Source organism: Cricetulus griseus, chromosome 9, assembly GCF_003668045.3.
Source record: "Cricetulus griseus strain 17A/GY chromosome 9, alternate assembly CriGri-PICRH-1.0, whole genome shotgun sequence".
NCBI classification, from domain to species: Eukaryota; Metazoa; Chordata; class Mammalia; order Rodentia; family Cricetidae; genus Cricetulus; species Cricetulus griseus.
This window is the reverse complement of record NC_048602.1, coordinates 27,979,081-28,001,357: the sequence shown is the minus strand read 5'-3', so window position 1 is coordinate 28,001,357 and position 22,277 is coordinate 27,979,081. Positions and strand designations below refer to the sequence as shown.

At 55.9% G+C, this 22,277-nt stretch overlaps 1 protein-coding gene across 8 annotated transcripts; it reads left to right on the top strand.

Annotated features, from left to right (window-relative positions):
* Positions 1-219: 219 nt before the first annotated feature.
* Positions 220-21,732, top strand: Ppp1r13l (protein phosphatase 1 regulatory subunit 13 like). 8 transcript variants are annotated; one of them, XM_027430914.2, is made up of 15 exons: positions 220-372; positions 1,616-1,644; positions 1,766-2,051; positions 10,585-10,665; positions 10,759-10,901; positions 12,166-12,679; positions 12,761-12,859; positions 12,941-13,032; positions 13,970-14,405; positions 15,602-16,065; positions 18,214-18,345; positions 18,449-18,582; positions 18,698-18,864; positions 20,429-20,628; positions 21,130-21,732. In XM_027430914.2, the coding sequence occupies exons 4-15, from the start codon at positions 10,611-10,613 to the stop codon at positions 21,166-21,168; spliced, it is 2,475 nt and encodes an 824-aa protein (XP_027286715.1). In that variant the 5' UTR covers positions 220-372; positions 1,616-1,644; positions 1,766-2,051; positions 10,585-10,610; the 3' UTR covers positions 21,169-21,732. The 8 variants fall into 8 exon arrangements, with proteins under 8 accessions (XP_027286715.1, XP_027286717.1, XP_027286714.1 ...); XM_027430916.2 differs by lacking the exon at positions 1,616-1,644 and having other exon boundaries at positions 10,589-10,665; XM_027430913.2 differs by lacking the exon at positions 1,616-1,644.
* Positions 21,733-22,277: the final 545 nt, after the last annotated feature.

Below are 22,277 nucleotides of genomic sequence, written 5' to 3'. Positions count from 1 at the left end.
CCCAACCGTCCACCCGCTACCGGGGGGCGGGGGGACCAATGCACTCTGCGTCGGGAACGCCGGCCAGGCCGGATCTCCGGGCGCTGGGGGGGGGACCGGACCGAACCGCTCGCCCATCCGTACCCCCCCAGCTTTGCTCACGTGGTTTCTTCCAACACAGCCTTAAAGGGGCGGGGACACAGCCAGGCCGCGGTTCTTAAAGAGACAGAAGGCCCGCGGTGCAGACGCCCCTGCGAGCGAGCGCCCGTCCAGCGCCCGGCGCTCGTAGTGGGAAAGCGGGATCGACTGGAGTGGGCGAGGTCGGGAAACAAGCGCGGAGGGCGATCTGAGCATCGGGAGCACCAAGGAGAGGCGGGGATTCTGGAGTCTGGGGTAGGCGGGAAACCGACGGGGAGGGAGGAGTCCTCGGGGTCAGGGGAGGAGCCTCGGACCCCAGAGTCCCCCCCGGCCGGGCTCCGAACCGAGGGAGTGGCAGCGGTGGGGTCGTGTGGAGCTCGCAGGTGACGTCGCGGATCCCGCGTCCTGAGCGGGAAGTGTCCCCCGTCCCCCGATCACCACCACCCCCACCCCTCACCCCTGCTCTGAGGTTGGCGGAGGTGCTGCTGGCCGGACCCCTCCCTGCCCCGCGGCCCGAGTAAACAGCTGCACGTGGACCCGGGATCCGGGGGACGCGCCCACGCCCCTTCCCAGCAGGACGGCGGCGAGACAGGGTGGCCCGGCCGCATTCCTGGCCGCTGTGTCAGCGTCGCGTCCCTCCCCCTCTCGGCCGGGATGGAGGAGGCTCCTCCGGACCTGGGGCGCTCCCACCCCCGCCGCCCCCGCCCCGGCCCCCGCCGTGCTCCTGTGGCTCTCGAGAACTCCGGGGTGGGGACCCAGGGACACCGGGAAGGGGTCTCCTCCGCCAGCCATCCCCGCGTCCTCCGCGCGATCGCCCCCCACCCAGGGCTGCAGGACCCCGGTTCCCCGAGGACCCCTAGCGGCCGGCGGGGGACTCCGCTCCGCTCCGCAGCGCTGCTGGGGACCGCTCCGCTCCGCTCCGCTCCGCAGCGCTGCTGGGGACCGCAAAGCGCGCCCGTGCGAGTTTTTGTGTTGTTCTGTGTTTGAGTGAGACGTGGTCTTACTGTGCGGCCCAGGAGAGCCTCGAACCCGCAGAGGTGCCCCTGACTCTAAATTCCCGAGTGCTAGCATGAAAGACTCCCCTCATTTTTATTTCTTTTAAGATTTTTACTTATTTATTATGTATAAAGTTTTCTGCATGCATGCTTGCACACCAGAAAGGGGCACCAGATCTCATTACAGATGGTCGTGAGCCACCGTGTGGGTACTGGGAATTGAACTCAGGACCTCTGGAGGAGCAGTCAGTGCTCTAACCTCTGAGCCATCTCTCCAGCCCCCCCCCTCATTTTTATTTTAAAAAGATTTATTTATTTATCATGTATACAGTGCGTGCCAAAAGAGAGCACCAGATCTCATAACGGATGGTTGTGACCCACGCATGTGGTTGCTGGGAATTGAACTCGGGACCTCTGAAAGAGCAATCAGTGCTCTTAACCCCTGAGCCATCTCTCCAGCCCCAAGACCCCTCATTTTTGTGTTTTTATTTTATTTAAAACAGGTAAGCCGGGGCTCGGAGTCCCGATTAAGGTGGGTCCTTTACTCGCCGTGGTATTGGGTCGTGCAAATTTCTGCCCCGCCTGGGAAACTGAGTCCGGAGGAGTGGGGGACGGCTAAGGAGGTCTGCACTCCTGTGCGTTTCACCATCCAGGGCGATCTTCTTCTGGTTTCTCGCTCTCGCTGTCTGTGACACGCATCGCGCCTGACTCGGAACGGCGAGGTCCCTTGCTGCGCCCCGCCCCTCCTCCGGGACTACAAATCCCAAGATGCTCCAGGCGGCCGCCGCTCTGCCTCCCCTGCGGGACACGCCTCCCTCCAGTCCGAGTCACGTCGTCTAACCTGTTCCCCAGCGACTGCCCCGCCCCGTCCTCCGCTCCCCGCCGCCGGAGCCGGAGCCCGAGGAAAAGCCCCCCGGTGCCAGCATCTGCCCCGGACGCGTGAGTCCCGCCCCACCTGGGGTCTAGCCACCCCAGAACCTGACGCCGCGTCCCTGGGATGGCCTGGGGTGGGGACCTCGGGGACCTTGGGTCCCGGGGCAGAGCGCGGGGCGCTGGAGAGAGGGAGCCGGGGTGCTGCAGGCGTTACTGGGCGCACGGATGGGGGGCTCGGCCGCCTGCGATCTTAGGGGTCCCCGGAGCCCTCGGTCCCGGGAGCCCTCGGAGCTGAGGTTCTTGAACCGGGGCGCTCTTTGCAAGCGTCTCCGGAGGATTCGGGGGTCTCGGTTCTCTGAATTTAGGGTCCATGTGGGAGGTTAGGATGATGGGGGCTCCCACCCCGCGCCCTCCGGCTGCCTTCAGCACAGAGCCACTAGGTCTTGGCGTCACATTGGTGGCACTGGCACGGGGGATCCCGATCTTTGAAAAGAGTGAGCCAAGTAGGGTGGTGGTGGGAGGGGTTGGGGGGAGTAGGGGGGGCGTGGGCTCTTCAGGAGGCTGTGCCCCACGCCACACACCACTTTCTGGTTTTGGGGTGGGGGCAGGGGATGGGAAACCGGGGCAGCTCTCCAATCTCTTGTGTGCCGCTGAGCGAACCCCAACATGTCATTAACCGGGGCGTCAGACCTGCCTGACCAGAGGAGGCGCATCCCACTAAGGACGCCCCCTGGCGGAGACGGGGTCCGACCTCTTGTTGCCCCTTTAGGGTGGGAAATAGCTGGAGTTTGCTGAGGTCGTTGTAGAGCCCGGCCAGAATAACAGGACCCCGGGGATTGGACCCGGGAGGCTTGTGTGACCGCCCTGCACTGCTGCTGCGTTTACCCAGATTGGAAGGGGTAAACCGAGGCTCGCTTCCTCTTGTGGCAACTGTCTATGGAAAGAACTCCTTCACTCCCAGCAGATTTTTTCTAAATAGCCTTCTTCCTCCCGGGGTGGGGGGGGGTTCCTTGCTCTGACCCAGAGGTGAGAAATGTCACCTCCACTTCCATCTGTCTGACCTGAGGTATTGTGGGAGATAAGGGAGGGATGGAAGCTAATTCTGGAGGTGTCTGTCCTTGAGCCTGGGAGAGGGCAGGGGCAGGCAGGCAATTCCCTCCTCTCTCCACCTCTGGGCCCTTACGTTGGGGATTAAGAAGTCCGGGTGGGGAGGGGACCAAGGATCTGAAGAGCGTAAGGGGTTAATGCCAGGAAGAACACTGGTGACAATCGGAAATGAAATTTAAAAAATAATAGTCACAGCTGCCAACACAGATGTGTCCTGCCAGGTTCAGGTCAGATGGATCTCTCTGTCCACAGAAGTGTTTGGCAATCACCCAAAGGAAGGAACAGCCAGTTCCCCTTCAGTGGAGTTAGTTGACCCCGGGGAGGACTCCTCCCTAGCAATGGGGAAACTGAGGCCGGCAAACCGCCACCACCCACACCCTGGGATCTTGCCAGTTTCTGTCTGGAATCTTCCAAGGCTCTCACCCTGCATTACTCAGGATAACCGCTGTTGCGGGTGGGAAATTTAGGGTCTGAGGTCCAAAGGCTCAGGCAGTTGAACCACTGGCAATAGAACCCAGAGCTCTTCAGAAGGGGTTGGCATGTGGGCTCAGAGGGTAGAGCGCTGGCTTGTCTAGCATGCAGGAATCCCTGGGGTTCAGTCCCCAGAACTGAATAAAGCAGACTGTCATGTTACATGCCAGTATTTCTAGCACTGGGGAGATGGGGGCAGGAGGATTGGAAATTTAAGTTTAGCATGGGTGCTGGGTGGTGGTGGCACATACCTTTAATCCCAGCACTGGGGTGGGGGGGACCCCATAGGCAGGCAGATCTCTGGGTTCAAGGTTAGCCTTGATCTACAGAGTGAGTTTCAGGACGGTTCAGACTACACTAAGAGACCCTGTCTCGAACCCCCCGTTGAGTGAACAACCAGCAGTCAATAGGGCTAAGGTCTCTATTTGGATACACCAGCCAAGCGCAAAAAAGCATAGCACAGGCTACGAGAGAAAATAAAGACAAAATACAAACAACCACTGTGGGGCGTGGTGGCACACACCTTTAATCCCAGCACTAAGGAGGCAGAGACAGGCGGATCTCTGAGGCCAGCCTGGTCTACATAAATCCAGAGAAGCCAGGGCTACTACGTAAATAAACCAACTAACCAAGAGCCCTCACAAAGGAATCTCTGGGAGAATCTGCGGAGCCTGGGTTTTCGTCCCTGGATTTGAGCCTGCCCATGTGTGGTGTGACTGATCCCCCTGGCCTCAAGGGGCTGAACCCAAGCCACGTGCAAGCTACATAAGCAAACTATTTCTGGGAGCTGAAGTTCAGCTCTTGTTTGAGGCAGAATGTCACTTATGTAGCCCAGGGTGGCCTTGAACTAGTGCTGGGGTGGCAGAACCATCTAGGGAACCATGGAGGAAGGCTGGTAGAATAACAGTCCAGGATTCGAGACATTCGGTCCTTCACTTGTACTGTTGTAAACACTGTATAATTTAGGTCTTCCCAAGCTCAGACCTCATCTCGGTGAAGGCATCAGTCCTCACACACACACACACACACACACACTGTGCACATGAGAAAACAAGGGACAAAGAAGCCGTCATGGTAACTAGCTCAAGGCAGAGGCTTAGCTAGGGGAAGTCCCTAGCCCATTCCACAGAGGCAAACATCAAGTCTGACCCGGCTACAGTGAAGGATTTCATTTTGGGTGTGCCCTACCCATCCCAGTGCCCTGACCTGGATCCCACTGAGTCCTCCAGGAAGCCCCAGAAGGATCCTTCAGCTCTGAGAACCTGGCTGGGGTGCAGAGGAGGCGGGCAAGGAAACCAAAGGGTGGAGCAGTGGTGGGAGCCAGTTGAAAGGGGAGCTATAGAGTTGGAGGGGAGCCCAAGGAAGAAGACTTGAGGGTGGAGGGCAGGAACAGGAGCATGGGAACAGAGGCGCTGCCTCGCCTGGCCCGCCCTGCTCCCTGGCCTGGGGAGCTGTGCACCTGCCCGGGCCCGCCTCGCATTCCCGGAGCCTGAGCTCAACCCTTGCACCCGCCGGGAACGCGCGCCCCCTGGCGGTCGGTGCTCCTACCCTGCTGTTAGAACCCAGTTGATAATGATGCATTTACCAAAAGATCCCTTTCATGTCGGGCACTAGGAAGGGAATTTCTGTCCTCTGGAGGAACAGGCTCTTACCTGCTGAGCCATGTCTCAGCCCTCTATGCACACAGGAGTGCCGGTACCCTAAGAGGACCAGGCTGCAGCTGGGGACTGGAACTTTGGTCCTCCACATTCTAAACGGTGGAGCCTGGAGACGGGATCCTTCTGTGTGGCTCTGGCTGGCCTGGAGCATGAGATGTAAACAAGCCTGGCTATCTTCAGGCCTCTGCCTTTGGATTACACTCGCGTGCGTGTGTGGCCAGGCCTGACTGTGCTCTCCTTTCTGAGGCCCAGATTCTCTGTCCCTGATTTCTTCTCGTGTCTTCTGTCCAGATAGATCTTTGCACTGCTCCAGTGTGGTAACCTGTTTACCTTTGTTGTACAAGTTAAGCAGCTGAGGCACTGTTGTTGGGGCATTCCAAGGGTCACATCTCCAGCTCTGGTTTCTGGCTTGTGGTAGACTCCAGGAGAGTGCAATTCTGGGACAGACAGAAAGTACAGCAGGAAAACTGGAAATTGTGAGCAAAACAAATTAAAGAATTATAGAATAGAGATAGAAAAGAAGGATAGAGTCTTGGACTTGGAGCCTATTTTTCTACTAGGGATTGAGCATAGGGCCTCAATCACAATAGACAGAGCTCCATTATTGAGCCACGCCCCCAGCCCCTCACTGGGGGGTTCTAGGCAGAGGCTCTACCACTGAGCCACGCCCCCAGCCCCTCACTGGGGGGGTTCCTAGGCAGGGGCTCTACCACTGAGCCACGCCCCCAGCCCCTCACTGGGGGTACCACTGAGCCACGCCCCCAGCCCCTCACTGGGGGATCCTAGGCTCACTGAGCCACGCCCCCAGCCCCTCACTGGGGGATCCTAGGCAGGGGCTCCCACTGAGCCACGCCCCCAGCCCCTCACTGGGGGATCCTAGGCAGGGGCCACTGAGCACGCCCCCAGCCCTCACTGGGGGGATTCTAGGCAGGGGCTCCCACTGGGCTCCAGCCCCTCACTGGGGGATCTTACTGAGCCACAACCCCAGGGGCTCACCACTGAGGCTCACCCCAGGGGCTCTTCACTGGGGGATTCAGGCACTGAGCACACCCCCAGCCCCTCACTGCCTACAACTGAGCCACACCCCCAGCCCCTCACTGGGGGAGCACTGAGCCGCTCACTAGGCAGGGGCTACTGAGCCACGCCCCCAGCCCCTCACTGGGGGATTCTAGGCAGGGGCTCTGCCACTGAGCCACACCCCCAGCCCCTCACTGGGGGATTCTAGGCAGGGGCTCTGCCACTGAGCCACATCCCCATTCCCATTTCAGAAGCTTCTCTCAGTAGAAACTAAAGCTTTTATCTCCATCTTTGAGGAACTTTACGTCTCAGAGTCATTACTGGGTGTGATGATGCAGGACTGTAGCCCCAGCCACAAGAGGCAGAAGGAGCCATTACAAAGTTCCTGGATAGACTGGGCTACACAGACTATAACATCAGGTTTCAGAGTGGAGCCCTCTTTGAGATCAGAAGGAAGGGCCTTTCCGGAATACTCAGTTTACATCCTCCTGCCTTGTGGGGAGTCTCAGGAGGAGTCAGGGAGTCTCCAGCCCCAGGAGTGGAGAAGACTCAAGGTCACACATACTCAGATGAGCCACCAGCCCCAACAGGTTCTAGTCCTCGTGGCTCTCCAGACAGAGGCTGGTGTCAACATGTCCCAGCTGGCCCCACAGCCTACACCTTTACCGCCAAAGCTAAAAGGTGACAGGGCTGGCGGGCGTGGCGGCTGCTATGGGGATAGAGATGGCTGGTGTAACCGGTTCCCGGCAGCCTAGCTTCCTCCTGCTGGCTTATGACCATAGCTGCCTCTCTGGCTCTGGCCATCCCCCTGTCCCTCTTCTTAACAATGGGTCAGTGTGAACAGGGCTCCTGTAGACAGTGACAGAGAGGAAGCGGTGATGTTGTACCCGCCCCTGGCTGGCCTGGAACTCACTCTGTGGACCAAGCTGGCTTCAAACTCAGAGATCCACCTGCCTCTGCCTCCCGAGTGCTGGGATTAAAGGCGTGGCCACCACCACCTGGCTAATTTATTTTATTTTTAAGTATGTGAATGTATGTTGGTACGAACACATGAGTTCCGGTGCTCTCTGAGGCTGGAGAGGGCACTGAATCCCTTGGAGCTGGAGTTCCGGGCAGCTGTGAGCTCTTGTGCATGGATGGGTGCTGGGAGTTGAACTCAGGCTGCCGAACAATTCAACCCCAGGTTTCTTTCTTTTCTTTCATTGTATTTCTTCCTTTTTCTTTTTGCTTTTTGAGGCAGGGTCTCGTATTGTCTGAGCTAACCTCCAACTTGCTGAGTAGCCAAGGATTACATCTTAACTCATGATCCCCTTGTCTGTACCTCCCAAGTGCTGGGTTGGAGGGGTGCACCACAGACGTGCACTGGGCTCCAGGCTGTCTGAATTGTGTTTTCTTGCTTATTAGCAAGAGGGTTGTGTGTACGTGTGTGCTTCTGTGAGTGTGTGTGCGCTCCTGTGTGTGGAGTGTTTTGTGCTTGTGTGTGTGTGTGTGTGTGTGTGTGTATGTGTATGTGTGTGCCTCTCTGTGTGTGTGTGTGTGCCTCTCTGTGTGTGATGCGATGGTGTGTAATGCCCCTGTGTATGGAGAGTGTGTGTGTGTGTGTGTGCCTTTCTGTGTGTGTGATGTGTTGGTGTGTAATGCCCCTGTGTATGGAGTGTGTGGGGTGTGTGTGTGTGTGTGTGTGTGTGTGTGTGTGTGTGCCTCTCTGTGTGTGATGTGATGGTGTGTAATGCCCCTGTGTATGGAGTGTGTGTGTGTGTGTGTGTGTGTGTGTGTGTGTGTGTGTGTGTACCTCTCTGTGTGTGATGTGATGGTGTGTAATGCCCCTGTGTATGGAGTGTGTGTGTGTGTGTGTGTGTATGTACCTCTCTGTGTGTGATGTGATGGTGTGTAATGCCCCTGTGTATGGAGTGTGTGTGGGGTGTGTGTGTGTGTGCCTCTCTGTGTGTGATGGGTGTGGGTGTGTGTGTGTGTGTGTGTGCCTCTCTGTGTGTGATGGGTGTGTGTGCAGTGTGTTGCTATTAGGCATTGTGTCCTTGTACATAGAAGCCAAGGGTCAATGTCACATATGCTCCGCTATCTCTCTCCACCTTACGTGTGGCTGTTTTTTAAGGTTTGTTTCTTTTGTTTTATGTATATGAGTGTTTGGCGTGCTGGAGTCACGGGTGGTTGGGAGCTGCCATGTGGGTGCTGAGAATCGAACCTCTTGACCTCTGAACCATCTGTCCATCCCCACCTTAGTTTTTGAGACAAGGTTTCTTTCTGGACAGGTTTGGCTGGAGCAGCTAAGCAGCCACTGCCTGTGACTGCCTGTCTCCACTTCCTCCGAGCTGGCATTCCCAGCATGCCCCTGCTCTGAGTTTCACTGGGGTGCTCAGGGCTGACTTCAATTCTTCATGTTTACACAGAAAGGCCTGAACCCACTGAGCCAGCTCTCCCACAGCCTTTAACCCAGGTTAACCTCTCAGTTACTTAGCCTCCTATTGGCATTCGCCACCATGGTTGGAATTTTTTTTTAAGGTAGGGCTCTCTCTGTCTCCCAGGCTGGTCTGAAACTAGAAATCCTTTACGGGACTGGAGAGATGGCTTAGTGGTTAAGAGCACTGGCTGCTCATCTAGAGGACCTGGGTTCAATTCCCAACACCCACGTGGCAGCTCACAACTGTCTGTGACTCCAAGATCTGACACCTTCACACAGACACACATGCAGGGAAAACACCAATGCACATGAAATAAAATAAATCTTTTTAAAAAAGAAAAGAAAGAAAGAAATCTTTTGCAGCTAGCTGCCTCCGGAGAGCTAACATTACAGGTGAATGACGCATGCCTAGCTTATAACTATTGTTTAGAGGTGGAGTGGGCTAGTTGGTAACGTGATTTATTGCATGCACACATAGCATCCGTTCCCAGCACCTCATGATCCACTCGGCGCTCCAAGCCTATAATCTCAGCACTCAGGATGTACAAGCAGGAGGATCAAAAGTTTGAGCTCATCCTAGATTACATACAAGCTTTAGGCCAGCCTGGGCTCCACGACACCCTGCCCCAAATAACAACAACAAAATGAGGCTGGAGAGATGGCTCCGAAGATATGAGCACGTGTTGCTCTTACAGAGGACCCAGGTTCAGTTCCCAGCACCGGTATGTTAGTTCACAACTATTTGTCATTATAGTTCTAGGGGATCTGACGCCCTCTTCTGATCGCCATGGGCACCAAGCATAAATATGAATAACAACAACAAAAAAAACCCAAACAACAAACTTAGTATGCAGGTACAGGCCTATAATCCCAAAGCCCTGGAGGCCAAGGCAGGTCGAGGATTTCAGATTTGAAGTGTGTGTAATTTTAGGCTGCATGAAGCTTTCCAGGCCACCCTGAATACTTAAAAAGACTGTGTCAACAGTAAAACGATGGCTGGAGGAGTAACTCAGTAGTAGAGCCCCTGCCTAGAATCCCCCAGTGAGGGGCTGGGGTGTGACTCAGTGGTAGAGCCCCTGCCTAGAATCCCCCAGTGAGGGGCTGGGGTGTGACTCAGTGGTGGAGCCCCTGCCTAGAATCCCCCAGTGAGGGGCTGGGGTGTGACTCAGCCCCTGCCTAGAATCCCCCAGTGAGGGGCTGGGGTGTGGCTCCCCTGCCTAGAAGTGAGAGCCCCTGCCTAGAGTCCCCCAGTGAGGGGCTGGGGGTGTGGCTCAGTGGTAGAGCCCAGCCTAGGGGCTGGGGGTGTGCCCCCAGTGAGGGGCTGGGGGTGGCTCAGTGGTAGAGCCAGCCTGAGACCCCTGCCTAGAATCCCCCAGTGAGGGGCTGGGGGTGTGGCTCAGTGGTAGAGCCCCTGCCTAGAATCTGAGGGGCTGCTCAAGAGCCCCTGCCTCTCAATAGCAATAAACAAAAGTGAACAAATCACACCGAAACAACACCCCGGGTCTGGGGGTGTGGCTCAGTGGTAGAGCCCCTGCCTAGAACCCCCCCAGTGAGGGGCTGGGGGTGTGGCTCAGTGGTAGAGCCCCTGCCTAACATGTGCCACTGTCTTTAATTCTCATTATAGCAATAAACAAAACAAAAAATCAACACCGAAACTGGTGTTGTCCCCGGGTCCCTCGTAGACGTTCATTACAGTAACAGTTAATTATTATCAGTCTCAGTTCAGTACCACATGGGGTTGATGGTGAGATTCTTTGTCTCAAACTTTCAAGCATGGTTTAGGACTTCTAGGTGGCTAATGGACGTGGACAGAGTTTTGAAGGAATTGGCATTCTGGAGCCCCAATGGCTGGGCAGGGCCCTGCCTTCCCTGGGGGTGGGGCCTGTAGGGGCGTGGCCTGAAGGGTCTGAGCGCCTTCTCCATCCAGGCAGGCGCCCTGCTCCGGCCGGCACCATGGACAGCGAAGCATTCCAGAATGCCAGGGATCTTCTGGATCTGAACTTCCAGTGTGAGCCGAAGACCCGGGCCGATGGGCGGGGCCCGGTGATGGGGGGGCGTGGTGGAGGGGGCGTGGCCCTGACCTTCACTCCCGTCCATCCAGCGCTGGCCATGAAGCACATGGACCTGAAACAGATGGAGTTGGATACCGCGGCCGCCAAAGTGGACGAACTGACCAAGCAGTTAGAGTCCTTGTGGTCAGACTCGCCAGCGCCTCCCGGCCCACAGGCTGGAGCCCCCCCTAGGGTGAGCCTGGTGACGCCCTCTGCTGACCCCCAAAGCCAGCTTCTCTCCATGCCCCAGGGAAGGCTTGGATCTCTAAGGTTGTGAGCTATGCAAGGCCATCTAGAAGACAGGGACGCCTAGGCATGGAGAGCAGGCTCCTCCCTGCTCTAGGAATTCAGTGCCAGCCTCTGTTCTTCATAGTGAGTTCAAGGCCAGTCTGGGCTACACAGAGGCTGGATAAATTGGCAGAACGTTTGCCCATCATGAATGAAGCTCTGGGTTCTGTCTCCCGTACCATATAAAATCAGGGCTTGTGGCACACACCTGCTATACTGGAGACGGAGAGGCAGGAGGATAAGGAATTCATGGCCACAGTTGGCTACATGAAGACCTTCAGGCTAGCCTGAGCTTTGCGAGACCCTATCTCAAAAGGTTTTTCTATTACTATTTTAATTAATTGATTCTTACTATTATTAATTTATTTATTTATTGGTTTTGCGAGACAGGGTTTCTCTGTGTAGCTTTGGAGCCTGTTCTGGAACTCGATCGGTAGACCAGGCTGGCCTCGAACTCACAGATCCAACTGTCTCTACCCACCCCCACACCCCACACCCCAGTGTTGGGATTAAAAGTGTGCACCACCAACCACCACCGCCCGGTTTAATTAATTTATTGTTTAAGACAGTGTCTCAGTATGTAGCCGTAGCTGACCTGGAACTCACAGAGATCCACCTGCCTTTGCCTCCGGGTGCTGGGATTAAAAACGTGCGCCACTTTTTTTTTTTTTCTCCTGAGACTCGTTTCTCTGTGTGTAGCCTTGGCTGTCCTGGAACTGTCTGCTTCCCGAGTGCTGGGATTAAAGTGGGGAAAAAAGTGACAGTAATGTCCCCTGGAGAAGGGGAAAGGGTCACCATCCCCTGAGCGTATTGAGAGCACGGGAAGCGGGGGGGGGGGGGGACGAGGAAGGATGCAGAGGTCATGAGGGAGCAGAAAGGTTGAGTCAGGTATAGATTAGAAGAAAGGCTATGTGATAAGTAGGGTTTTAGTTGGGGAGGGGGTGGTAGGGGAGGAGGGGAGGGAGAAGGGAACTGGGATTGTCATGTAAATCAATCTTATTTCTAATTCAAATAAAAAAATGATTAAAAAAAAAAAAGCCAGTAACGAGCTAGACCCCCTGCGCCCAGGCTTTGCTCGCCCGCAGTCTGCAGGCCTAACCTCCCGTCACTCACCCCTCCTCCGTTACTGACTGTCTTCTCTGACTCCCCCATGCCCGGCTTCCCCACAGATGTCCCGGTACAGCACCAGCCCTGTCCCGGAGCATTTTGGCAGCAGGGGGTCCCCACAGAAGACATCCGCTGACGGCACCGAGGCCCGTTTTGGACGCTCGGAGAGCGCCCCGTCCCTGCACCCCTACAGCCCTCTGTCCCCCAAAGGCCGGCCGTCCTCGCCGCGCGCGCCCATCTACCTGCAGCCCGATGCCTACGGCAGCCTGGAGCGCGCGCCCTCGCCCAGACCGCGCGCCTTCGACGGGGCGGGCAGTCCTCATGGCCGGGCGCCGTCCCCACGGCCGGGGACCGGCTCCATGCGCCAGCCGGGACCCCCGACGCCCTTCGACTACCTGGGCCGTGCGGGGTCCCCCCGGGGCAGCCCTCTAGCCGAGGGTCCCCAAGCCTTCTTCCCGGAACGCGGACCTTCTCCGCGTCCCCCCGCTGCAGCCTACGACGCACCGGCGGCCGCGTTCGGGGGCCCCCTGCTGGGCGCGGGTGGCAGCGCCTTCGCCCCGCCGCTGCGCGCACAAGGTACCCCGGGGACCCGCCCTTAGGGGGGTTGGCCTGGTCTGGCCTAGGCTCACACCCTCGCTCACGCACCCCTTCCCCCAGACGACCTGACGCTGCGCCGGAGGCCCCCCAAAGCCTGGAACGAGTCTGACTTGGACGTAGCTTACGAGAAAAAGTCTTCACAGACAGCAAGCTACGAGCGTGAGTGACAGTGCGTGGGGGACCCCCCCCCCAGGACAGGGATCTGGAGCCCATCCTAACCGTGACATGCGTGCTTTGCAGGCCTGGATGTCTTCTCGCGGCCTGCCTCGCCCGGCCTGCAGCTTTTGCCCTGGAGAGAGAGCAGCCTGGATGGGCTGGGGGGCAGTGGCAAGGTGAGGGGCAGGTGGGCAGCTCTGGGGTAAAGGGTGTGTGTGTGTCTGTCTGTCTGTCTGTCTGTCTGTGTGTATATGCGTTTCTGTGTGTGTGTCTGTGTGTGTGTGTCTGTCTGTCTGTCTGTGTGTATATGCGTTTCTGTGTGTGTGTGTGTGTCTGTGTGTGTGTGTCTGTCTGTCTGTGTGTATATGCGTTTCTGTGTGTGTGTGTCTGTGTGTGTGTGTCTGTCTGTCTGTCTGTCTGTCTGTGTGTATATGCGTTTCTGTGTGTGTGTGTCTGTGTGTGTGTCTGTCTGTCTGTGTGTATATGCGTTTCTGTGTGTGTGTGTATGCGTGTCTCTGTGTGTGTGTGTGTCTCTGTGTATGCGTGTCTCTGTGTGTGTGTCTCTGTGTGTGTGTGTGCGCGCGCGCGCACACAGGCCTTCCCTCATGGTCTTTATGGTGGGAGACAGAGGATTGAATCTAGGGCCTAGTGCATTCTAGGTGAGTGGATAGTGCTAAAACAACACCCCCAACCCCTCACTGGGGGGTTCTAGGCAAGCTCTCTACCACTGAGCCACGCCCCCAGCCCCTCACTGGGGGATTCTAGGCAGGGGCTCTACCGCTGAGCCACGCCCCCAGCCCCTCATTGGGGGATTCTAGGCAGGGGCTCTACCACTAAGCTAGCTATATCCACAAACTTCTGCTTAGTTTTCACAAACTGATTTGAATCTTACTTCAGTCCCTTCTGAGTGTTAGTCTCGAACTATGGATGCTCTTCTTCTTTCCTTTTGTGTTTATTTTTTTTCCTCTAGTCCAAACTGGCCTTACAGTCAAGGCAATCCTCCTGCCTCAGCCTCTCCTGCCGGGTTTACTGGTGCGGGCCGTCACAGACGTGTTCTTTCCTCCCCTCACCCCCTTGCCCTTGCCTGTCTAAGTTCCTCTCTCTCCCCCGCAGGACATCACCAGCGCCACATTGCCGCGCAACTACAAGGTGTCCCCTCTGGCCGCCGCCGACAGGCGTTCCGACGTGGGCAGTTACCGGCGCTCTGTGGGCTCGGCAGGGCCCTCGGGCACTCTGCCCCGCAGCTGGCAGCCCGTCAGCCGCATCCCCATGCCCCCCGCCAGTCCCCAGCCCCGCAACGCCCTGCGCCACCGCCCCATACCCCTCAGCATGATCTTCAAGCTCCAGAACGCCTTCTGGGAACACGGAGCCAGCAGGGCTGTGCTCCCGGGATCCCCCATCTTCTCCCGAGCACCCCCACCTAAGCTGCCTCCCCAGCAGCCACCCCAGCCACCCCCCCAGCCCCAACCTCAGATGCCCCCCCAGCCCCAGCCCCAGCCCCAGCCTCAGACTCCAGCACCTCAACAGACTTGGTCTCCCTTGAGTGAAGGTGAGTCAGACGAGTGGGGGGGTCCCAGCGCAAACGATGGGGACCCGTCTCCGGGGAGAGCTGGGCCAGATAAACACGGGGCCAGGGTTACAGAGCGGTCGAGCATGCTGTGTGTTAAAGGCATGTATGTGCTTTACAACCTCTGTAAGCCTTATGTTCCCTGAGGGTCCACCCTCAATCTTGATAAAAATCCTATCTTTTGGGCCATGGTACTGCAACCATATCAAGTCTTGAAAAATAAGGCCCAGTGCATATTGCCCGTCGTGTCCTGGCCGACAGCATCCTTCAGTGCTGGAGGGGTGGAGCGGGGCTGAGAGTTGAGCCTCGCTTGCTGTGTGACTCAGAATAAATCGCTCACTCAACCTCTCTGAGCCTGTTTTCCCCACCTGTGAGAACACTGTAACAATGCTTAACTTGTCGGATTGTGCCAGACGTTGGGATGGTGGATAAAGACTAGTTTTTCACCTGCTTCCGCAGCAGTGCCCTGGAGGGAGGGGATATAAAACAGAGGCAAGGGAGCCGGACGTTGGTGGCGCACGCCTTTAATCCCAGCACTCGGGAGGCAGAGGCAGGGGGATCTCTCTGAGTTCGAGGCCAGCCTGGTCTCCAGAGCGAGTGCCAGGATAGGCTCCAAAGCTACACAGAGAAACCCTGTCTCGAAAAACCAAAAAAAAACAAAAAACAAAAACAAAAAAAACAGAGGCAAGGGACCCTTGAACACCAGGTTTCTACTCTGGAATTTTCTGCATGAGGTGTTAGGGGAGTGAAATTCTTAGGATCCTAGATGACCAAGTTTACTGTTGTTGGTAGGGGTGCAGCTTGCAGAGTCAACCAGCTGTGTGACTTTGGGCGAGTGGGTTTCCCTCTCTGAGCCGCAGATTCCTTCCTGTAAGATGGAGACAGTCACTGATCTTCTCTACCCTGTAGAAGGGTTGGGGATGAGGCAACTCAGTGTGTAGAATGTGTGTTGTGTGCCCTGTGGTCAGTGCTCAGCACCATCAATAAATAAATCTGACATATAGATGTTCATTAGATGGGAGATACCGTAACAATATATGATGTACGAAGTCTAGAGAGGGCAAGTAACTGCCCTGAGGTCACACAGCACCGGAGCTGGCTGCGTGCCAGAGGTTGTGTGGCTCTTGGGACCCCCCCCCCCCCCCCCCGTTGCTTACTCTTCCTCTCGTTCTTGCCAGGCCTCCTCAAGCCCCCTGCCGAGCTGGAGCCAGAGCCGGAGCTAGAGGGGCTACTGGCTCCCGTGCTGGAGGCTGGGGACCCCGATGAAGGCGCCGCCGTCACTCGGCCTCTCAGCCCGACCAGGCTGCAGCCAGCGCTGCCCCCCGAAGCCCAGACGGTGCCCGAGCTGGAGGAGGTGGCCCGAGTGCTGGCAGAGATACCCCGGCCCCTCAAACGCAGAGGCTCCATGGAGCAGAGCCCCGCCGCGGCCCTGCCCCCCACCCACAAGAAACAGTACCAGCTGATCATCAATAGACTTTTCCATCGGCATGGCGGCCCGGGGCCTGGAGGGCCCGAGCCAGAGCTGTCCACCATCACAGAGGGATCTGAAGCCAGGGCAGGGCCCCCCGCCCCCGCCCCACCAGCTCCCATCCCACCCCCAGCCCCACCCCAGAGCAGTGTTCCCGAGCAGCCACAGAGCATGGTAAGTCACAGGAGGGGACTAACGGTGTGTGTGCTCATCATTGATACAGTTGCTGTAACAACAACAACAAAAAAGTCTTTACCATATAGTGGTTTAAACTAGACACAGTGTTGTATCCAAACCCTGTTCCCTGGCTACACACTAGCCTTTCAGATTAGCCTGACTTAATGACCCAAGATGGTGCCCACCGTGCTGCAAAGGAGCCTCGGAAATGGAGTCTTTTGTGTAGACAGGGCTGGGCTCCGGATAAAGGGGAAGAGACTGGATGGAGGGGTGACCTGACAGCTTGGCTTCATTCCCTCCCCCCCCTTTTTTTTATTAGAAAGAAAATTATTTTGCCAGGCGTTAGTGGTGCACGCCTTTAATCCCAGCACTCGGGAGGCAGAGGCAGGTGGATGTCTGTGAGTTCGAGACCAGCCTGGTCTCCAGAGCGAGAGCCAGGATAGGCTCCAAAGCTGCACAGAGAAACCCTGTCTCGAAAAACCAAAACAAAAAAAAAAAAAAGAAAAGAAAAGAAAGAAAATGATTTTACATGTCAATCCCAAGTCCCTCTCCCTCCCCTCTTCCCCTGCCCCCTAGCTTGGATTCATTTGCCTGTGCCTTTTCCCTAGCATTCCTTCATGAATCTCAGTCTTATACCTGCAATTGATTTATTTGAGTTTTCAGTGTGACAGTGGGCTTATCTGGGACCTGGGGACCAGACAGTCTATAGTGACTACTTTTACGGGGCACCTGCTCTGTCTCCTTTTGAAGAGAGAGTCTCTGATCCCCAAGTTTTTGGTCATCAAGGTGTATGTGTGCCAACTCCAGAGTTTTCCCTCTGTCCCCATGCTGCTTATTTATCTGTAGCGCCTAGGGCCAGGCCCTTAGTCTGTAATGGGGGTGAGAATAGCAGAGGCCACCTGATGGGTTTTCTGTGAGGTTTGGCTGCTGCCGGGGACATAAAGTGTGACCCTCCCGTTGTTAACACTGGCCTGGGAATTTGTTCTTGCTGTCTCGTGTTGTTTATTGTCCTTGTGTGTAATTGTTCCATCTTTTAGTGATTGGCAACTCAATTAGCAATAGCAGTTGCTAACCAGTTAGTGTTATTAGCGATAGCAAACCGAGGAAAGATTTTTGGCTCGTTTGAGGGTACAATCCATCGTGGCGGGGAAGGTATAGTTGTTAAAATTTTTGTTTAAGTTAGAAGTAAAGAAAAAGAGAGGCGGATGAGAGATGTTAACCAGTTTATTATTAGGCCCGGCAGAGTAGAGGGAGTAAGAGAGAAGAGAAACAAAGTTAATGGCTGACCGCCATGAGCCGTCACCATAGAGAGAGAGAGAGAAGAGCAGAGAGCGAGTAAAGAGAGAGCGTAAATGGGCAGGGGTCTGTCTTTTAAAGGGGTCCTCTACACCTGCGTGCAGACTTAGTTCCCATGGAACCCTGGGCTGACCAGGGTACTGCCTGGTACAGGTAATGCCGGAACCTTTCAATAGTGGCAGGAACAGGATGCATGCAGCTCCACCGTCAAGAAGCAGACAGATGGATGCTGGTGTTTTGGCTTGCCTCTTTATTCATTCCTGGCCCATGGAATGGTGGCACCAATCCAGATACCCCCCCCCTTAATTAACCCAACCTAGATATTCCCTTGCAGACCTAGCCAGAGATTTCTTTCTGTGGTGATTCGACGTGTATTATTTTTCTCCATTTTTTGTTTGTTTTTGAGACAGTTTCTCAGTGTAGCACTGGCTGCCCTGGAACTCGCTCTGTAGACCAGGCTGGCCTCAAACTCACAGAGATCCACCTGTCTCTGCCTCCCGAGTGCCAGGATTAAAGAAGTGCATCAATCCCACCTGGCTCTAAACTGTCCTTGAACTCACTGCAATCCTCCTGCCTCAACCACCCGAGTGCTGAGATTATGGACATGTACTACCGTGCCTGTCTTACAGAAATAAGTGCTTTGAAGACCACCTACTCCATGCCTTCCCAGCTTTTAGACCTCAGGATTCTAAACTCCAAAGTCATAGGATGACCTGATAGTTGTAAAGGACCAATGTTGTACAAGGGCGCAGCGAATCCTCCTGACCCTGAGGCGACCCGGCCCCTGGGTCTGTTTCCCACTGAGGTGTGTCTGGGAAGGCCTCACGGAAGCCCCACTTTATACGGCAGGAAATGCGTTCGGTACTGCGCAAAGTGGGGTCCCCGCGCAAGGCCCGGCGTGCGCGCCTCAACCCCCTGGTGCTGCTGTTGGACGCAGCACTGACTGGCGAGCTGGACGTGGTACAGCAGGCGGTGAAGGAGGTGAGGTGCCCCCACCCCTACCCCTACCCCCACCCCCACGGCAGTCTGCGGAGAGCATAGGGTGACAGGCAGGGCTGAGTCCTCCTCTTCCTGGTGTTCCCAGATGAATGACCCAAGCCAGCCCAATGAGGAGGGCATCACCGCTCTGCACAATGCCATCTGTGGCGCCAACTACCCCATCGTGGACTTCCTCATCGCCGCGGGCGCCAATGTCAACTCCCCTGACAGCCACGGCTGGTGAGTCCTTCACGTGCCCCTCTGCCGGGTGGTGGGCAGGACCTTGGCGTGGGCACTTGGAGTAGGGTGGCGCTGCCGGTTGGGACCTCCCTCTCACTCCTGCTTCTGCCACCAGGACACCACTGCATTGCGCGGCTTCCTGCAACGACACAGCCATCTGCACCGCACTGGTGCAGCACGGTGCGGCCATCTTTGCCACCACACTCAGCGACGGGGCCACTGCCATTGAAAAGTGCGACCCTTACCGAGAGGGCTATGCGGACTGTGCCACCTATCTGGCAGGTGCGAGGCTGTGCCTGAAGTCGGGGTGGGGGTAGAAGCTGTGCAAACCACCCGGCAGAACTTAGACTGTACAATTCACCTGCGTTCCACCCGAGGGGCGAGCAGTCCAAATGTCAAATATACTGTCCAGCTGCTGTGGTGGCACACGCTTGCAATGCCAGCGCTAGGGAGGCAGAGGCAGGTAGATCTCTGTGAGTTGGAGGCCAGCCTGGGCTACAGAGCAAGCTCAGGCTAGCCAGGGCTACAGAGGGCTACCCTGTCTCAAGACCAAAAACAAACAAAAGGAAGGGAGGAATGACACCCTGCTGGGAAGCCACTGCAGAGGCCGGGACACTTGTCGATAATCCCAGGCTAAACTGCATGAATGGGACAGCCAAGATAAGACTGCACCAGAGGCTTGCCCATAGTCTCCACCTGGAGGGGCAGATCATGTCATAAGTCGGCATTAGGGCTCCCGGGGCAGAAGGCTTTAACATTGTATGAGGTAGGATTGGGGGGACAGGCAATGCAGGCCCATTCCTAAGGCTGGAAGATCATAGCTGGAGACCAGCTAGAGTTCTAGAGAGAGCCTGTCCTTAAAAAAGGTTGTGTGGATGACAACCGTCTATAAATCCAGACTCTGTCACTCCTGCACAGACATGCATACCGGCAGGCAAAACACCAATGCACACAAAATAAAAAAGCAAAGACACTTAAGGGGGAGTGGGCTGGGATGTAGCTCGGCCCGTGGAGCGCTTGCCTGGGACGACTGAGGGTCTGGGTTCTATCCCCAGTACTGCGTAGAGTGGGTGTTGAGGGCCACGCCTGTAAAACCACAGCTTGGAAGGGAGGCGGAGCCACAAAGACAAAAAGTTCAGGATCGTCCTTGCCTATGCACCCAGCCTGAGGCCGGCCTGAGATATATTTGAGCCTGCCTATCTTTAAAGAGGGAGGTGGGGGCCTGGAGAGGTCACCCAGCAGTCATGAATATTGAGTTCAGTGCCCTGCACTGCCGTGGCGGCTACGACCATGTCACTGTAATTCCATGGGATCCGATGCCCTCTTGTGGTGAGTGGATGTACATGCAGACAGAGCATCCCTCTACATAAAACACATAAATAAGCAAATCTTTAAAACAAAAAGCGGGGGAGGGGGCTGGAGAGACGGCTCAGAGGTTAAGAGCACCGACTGCTCTCCCAGAGGTCTTGAGTTCAATTCCCAGCAACCACACGCTGGCTCACAGCCATCCTTTATGAGATCTGGTGCCCTCTTCTGGCCTGCAGGCACACATGTGGGCAGAGCAGTGTATCCATAAAAAATAAATAAATCTTTAAAAAAAGAGAAAGGCGATTAACACCAGCCATTGACTCTGAGCGAAGGTAGGTTGTCCATTTTTGCACACCAAGACTCCTCAAATGTCAGAGGGTGCCCGTTCCAGCCCCTCACTGCCACCCACAGACAGAGGCACAGACAGCTTCTCCGGTGGCTCACCTCTGTTGTGCCCGTTCCCCTTGTGTCTGTCTGTCTGTCTGTCTGTCTGTTCCTGGGCCCTGGCCCGCCTGCCATGTTCTTCGTGTGTTTTCAGACGTGGAGCAAAGCATGGGGCTGATGCACAGTGGGATTGTGTATGCGCTCTGGGACTACAGTGCGGAATTCGGGGATGAGCTGTCCTTCCGGGAGGGCGAGTCCGTCACCGTGCTTCGGAGGGACGGGCCAGAGGAGACCGACTGGTGGTGGGCCGCACTACATGGCCAGGAGGGCTATGTCCCGCGCAACTACTTTGGGGTGAGCCCAGAGGGGACCCGGTGGGAGCCCCCACTAATGGGTTTGGTCCGGCTGCTCTCAGGAAAGAGGAGGAGCCGGCAAGATGGTACCATTTCCTGTTACCCCAGTACTTTGGAGACTGAGGCAGGGGAATTGCTAAGAATTTGAGGCCAGCCTGGGCTACATAGTAAGTTTTAGGTCAGCCTAAGCTACAAATGAGCCTCTCTCTAGTCTCTGTGTCTCTCTCTCTCTGACACACACACACACACACACACACACACACACAGAGTTCATCATTACAATGGTGAAGGAGTCTAGAAGAATCCATTATTGGCTGTGCTATGGTGCTGGTCGAGGGGACCCCTTTCACTCAGGAAAGTGGAAGACAGCCACGTCCAGGTTCCCCCACGTCTTCCTACCCTTGCCAGGGTGCTGGCTGGTGGTTCGATGGCAGCCCCCCTTCCTGGGGGTGGGATAAGCAGGGCTGGGGGCTCCTGGTGTCTAACGGTCCCCTTCCTTCAGCTCTTCCCCAGAGTGAAATCTCAGAGGAGCAAGATCTAGCAGCTATGAAGGAAGATCGTCAAGGACAAAAGAGCAAACCCGCCTGCCTTCCACCCGGACCTTCCCAGTGCAGCTACTGCTGAGTTTACCTGCGCCCTGCTCTCCAGAGGGGGGCAGCCTGCACCAGAAGTTCTCCTTGTTCCAGAGGCTCGAGGGAGGGCAGCCCCAGACTTAAGATTAGGAAGTCGCCTTAGGCATTGGGGTGAAGTGGGGTGAGGGGCTTTGTGGGCAGGAGACCCCCCCACACACACACACACACACACAGACTTGCCAAATCAGACCTGGTTCAAAGAGCCTCCTAACTGCCAGCAAGCCACTGCGCTGTGGCAGCTGAGCCTGGGAGGGTGACCCACCCCTTCATTTCTCTCTGAGTCCTTTCTGCCTCCAATCTTCCCAGCAGCCCCCGTTTCTCCCAGCAGCCTTGGGGCTCGGGTGGGGCGCATGGCTCCTCAGTTGGATGTCTGCTCCGCCTGCCCAACCAAGTGCCTTCACACCCATGTGGCTTAATGTTTGCAATGACACCGGGAACTGTTTCCTTTATGAATAAAGGTAGTTTGCACAGAAGTGAGCATCATTTTGAGTCTGTTCAGGCTCCAAGAATGCTGTCTGTGCCTCAGAGGAACGGGTTAGTTTTTGTCAACTTGACACTTAACCTGGACAAGTTACTTCTCACAAAGGTCTGTCACAGGCAAGTCCAATATTTTTATTTTATTGTTAGTTTCTTGAGACAGTGTCTCACTATATACTCTAGCTGTCCTGGATCTCGCTAGCCTCAAGCCTGCGTCTTCCTTTCAAATGCTGCCACTAAAGATGAATGCCACCATACCCAGCCTTTTGTTTTGTTTTGTTTTGCTTTTTGGAGACAGGGTTTCTCTGTGTAACTAACCGTGGCTGTCCTGGAACTAACTCTGTAGACGAGGCTGGCCTCGAACTCAACGAGATCCACCTGCCTCCCCCTCCCGAGTGCTGAGATTAAAGGAGTGTGTGAACACCTCCTTGCTCATGCTCAGGTTTTTAAAAAGATTTTAAGACAGGATTTTATTGTGCAGTCTAGGCTACCGTTAAACCTGTAATCCTGGTGCCTCAGACCCTGTAGGAGCTCAGGGTGA

Coding starts and splice junctions, on each gene's coding strand:
- Ppp1r13l (XM_027430917.2), top strand. CDS start 10,611: ATGGACAGCGAAGCATTCCAGAATGCCAGGGATCTTCTGGATCTGAAC. Junction 14,406..15,601: donor TTGGTCTCCCTTGAGTGAAG/GTGAGTCAGACG, acceptor CGTTCTTGCCAG/GCCTCCTCAAGCCCCCTGCC. Junction 16,066..18,213: donor CCGAGCAGCCACAGAGCATG/GTAAGTCACAGG, acceptor TTTATACGGCAG/GAAATGCGTTCGGTACTGCG.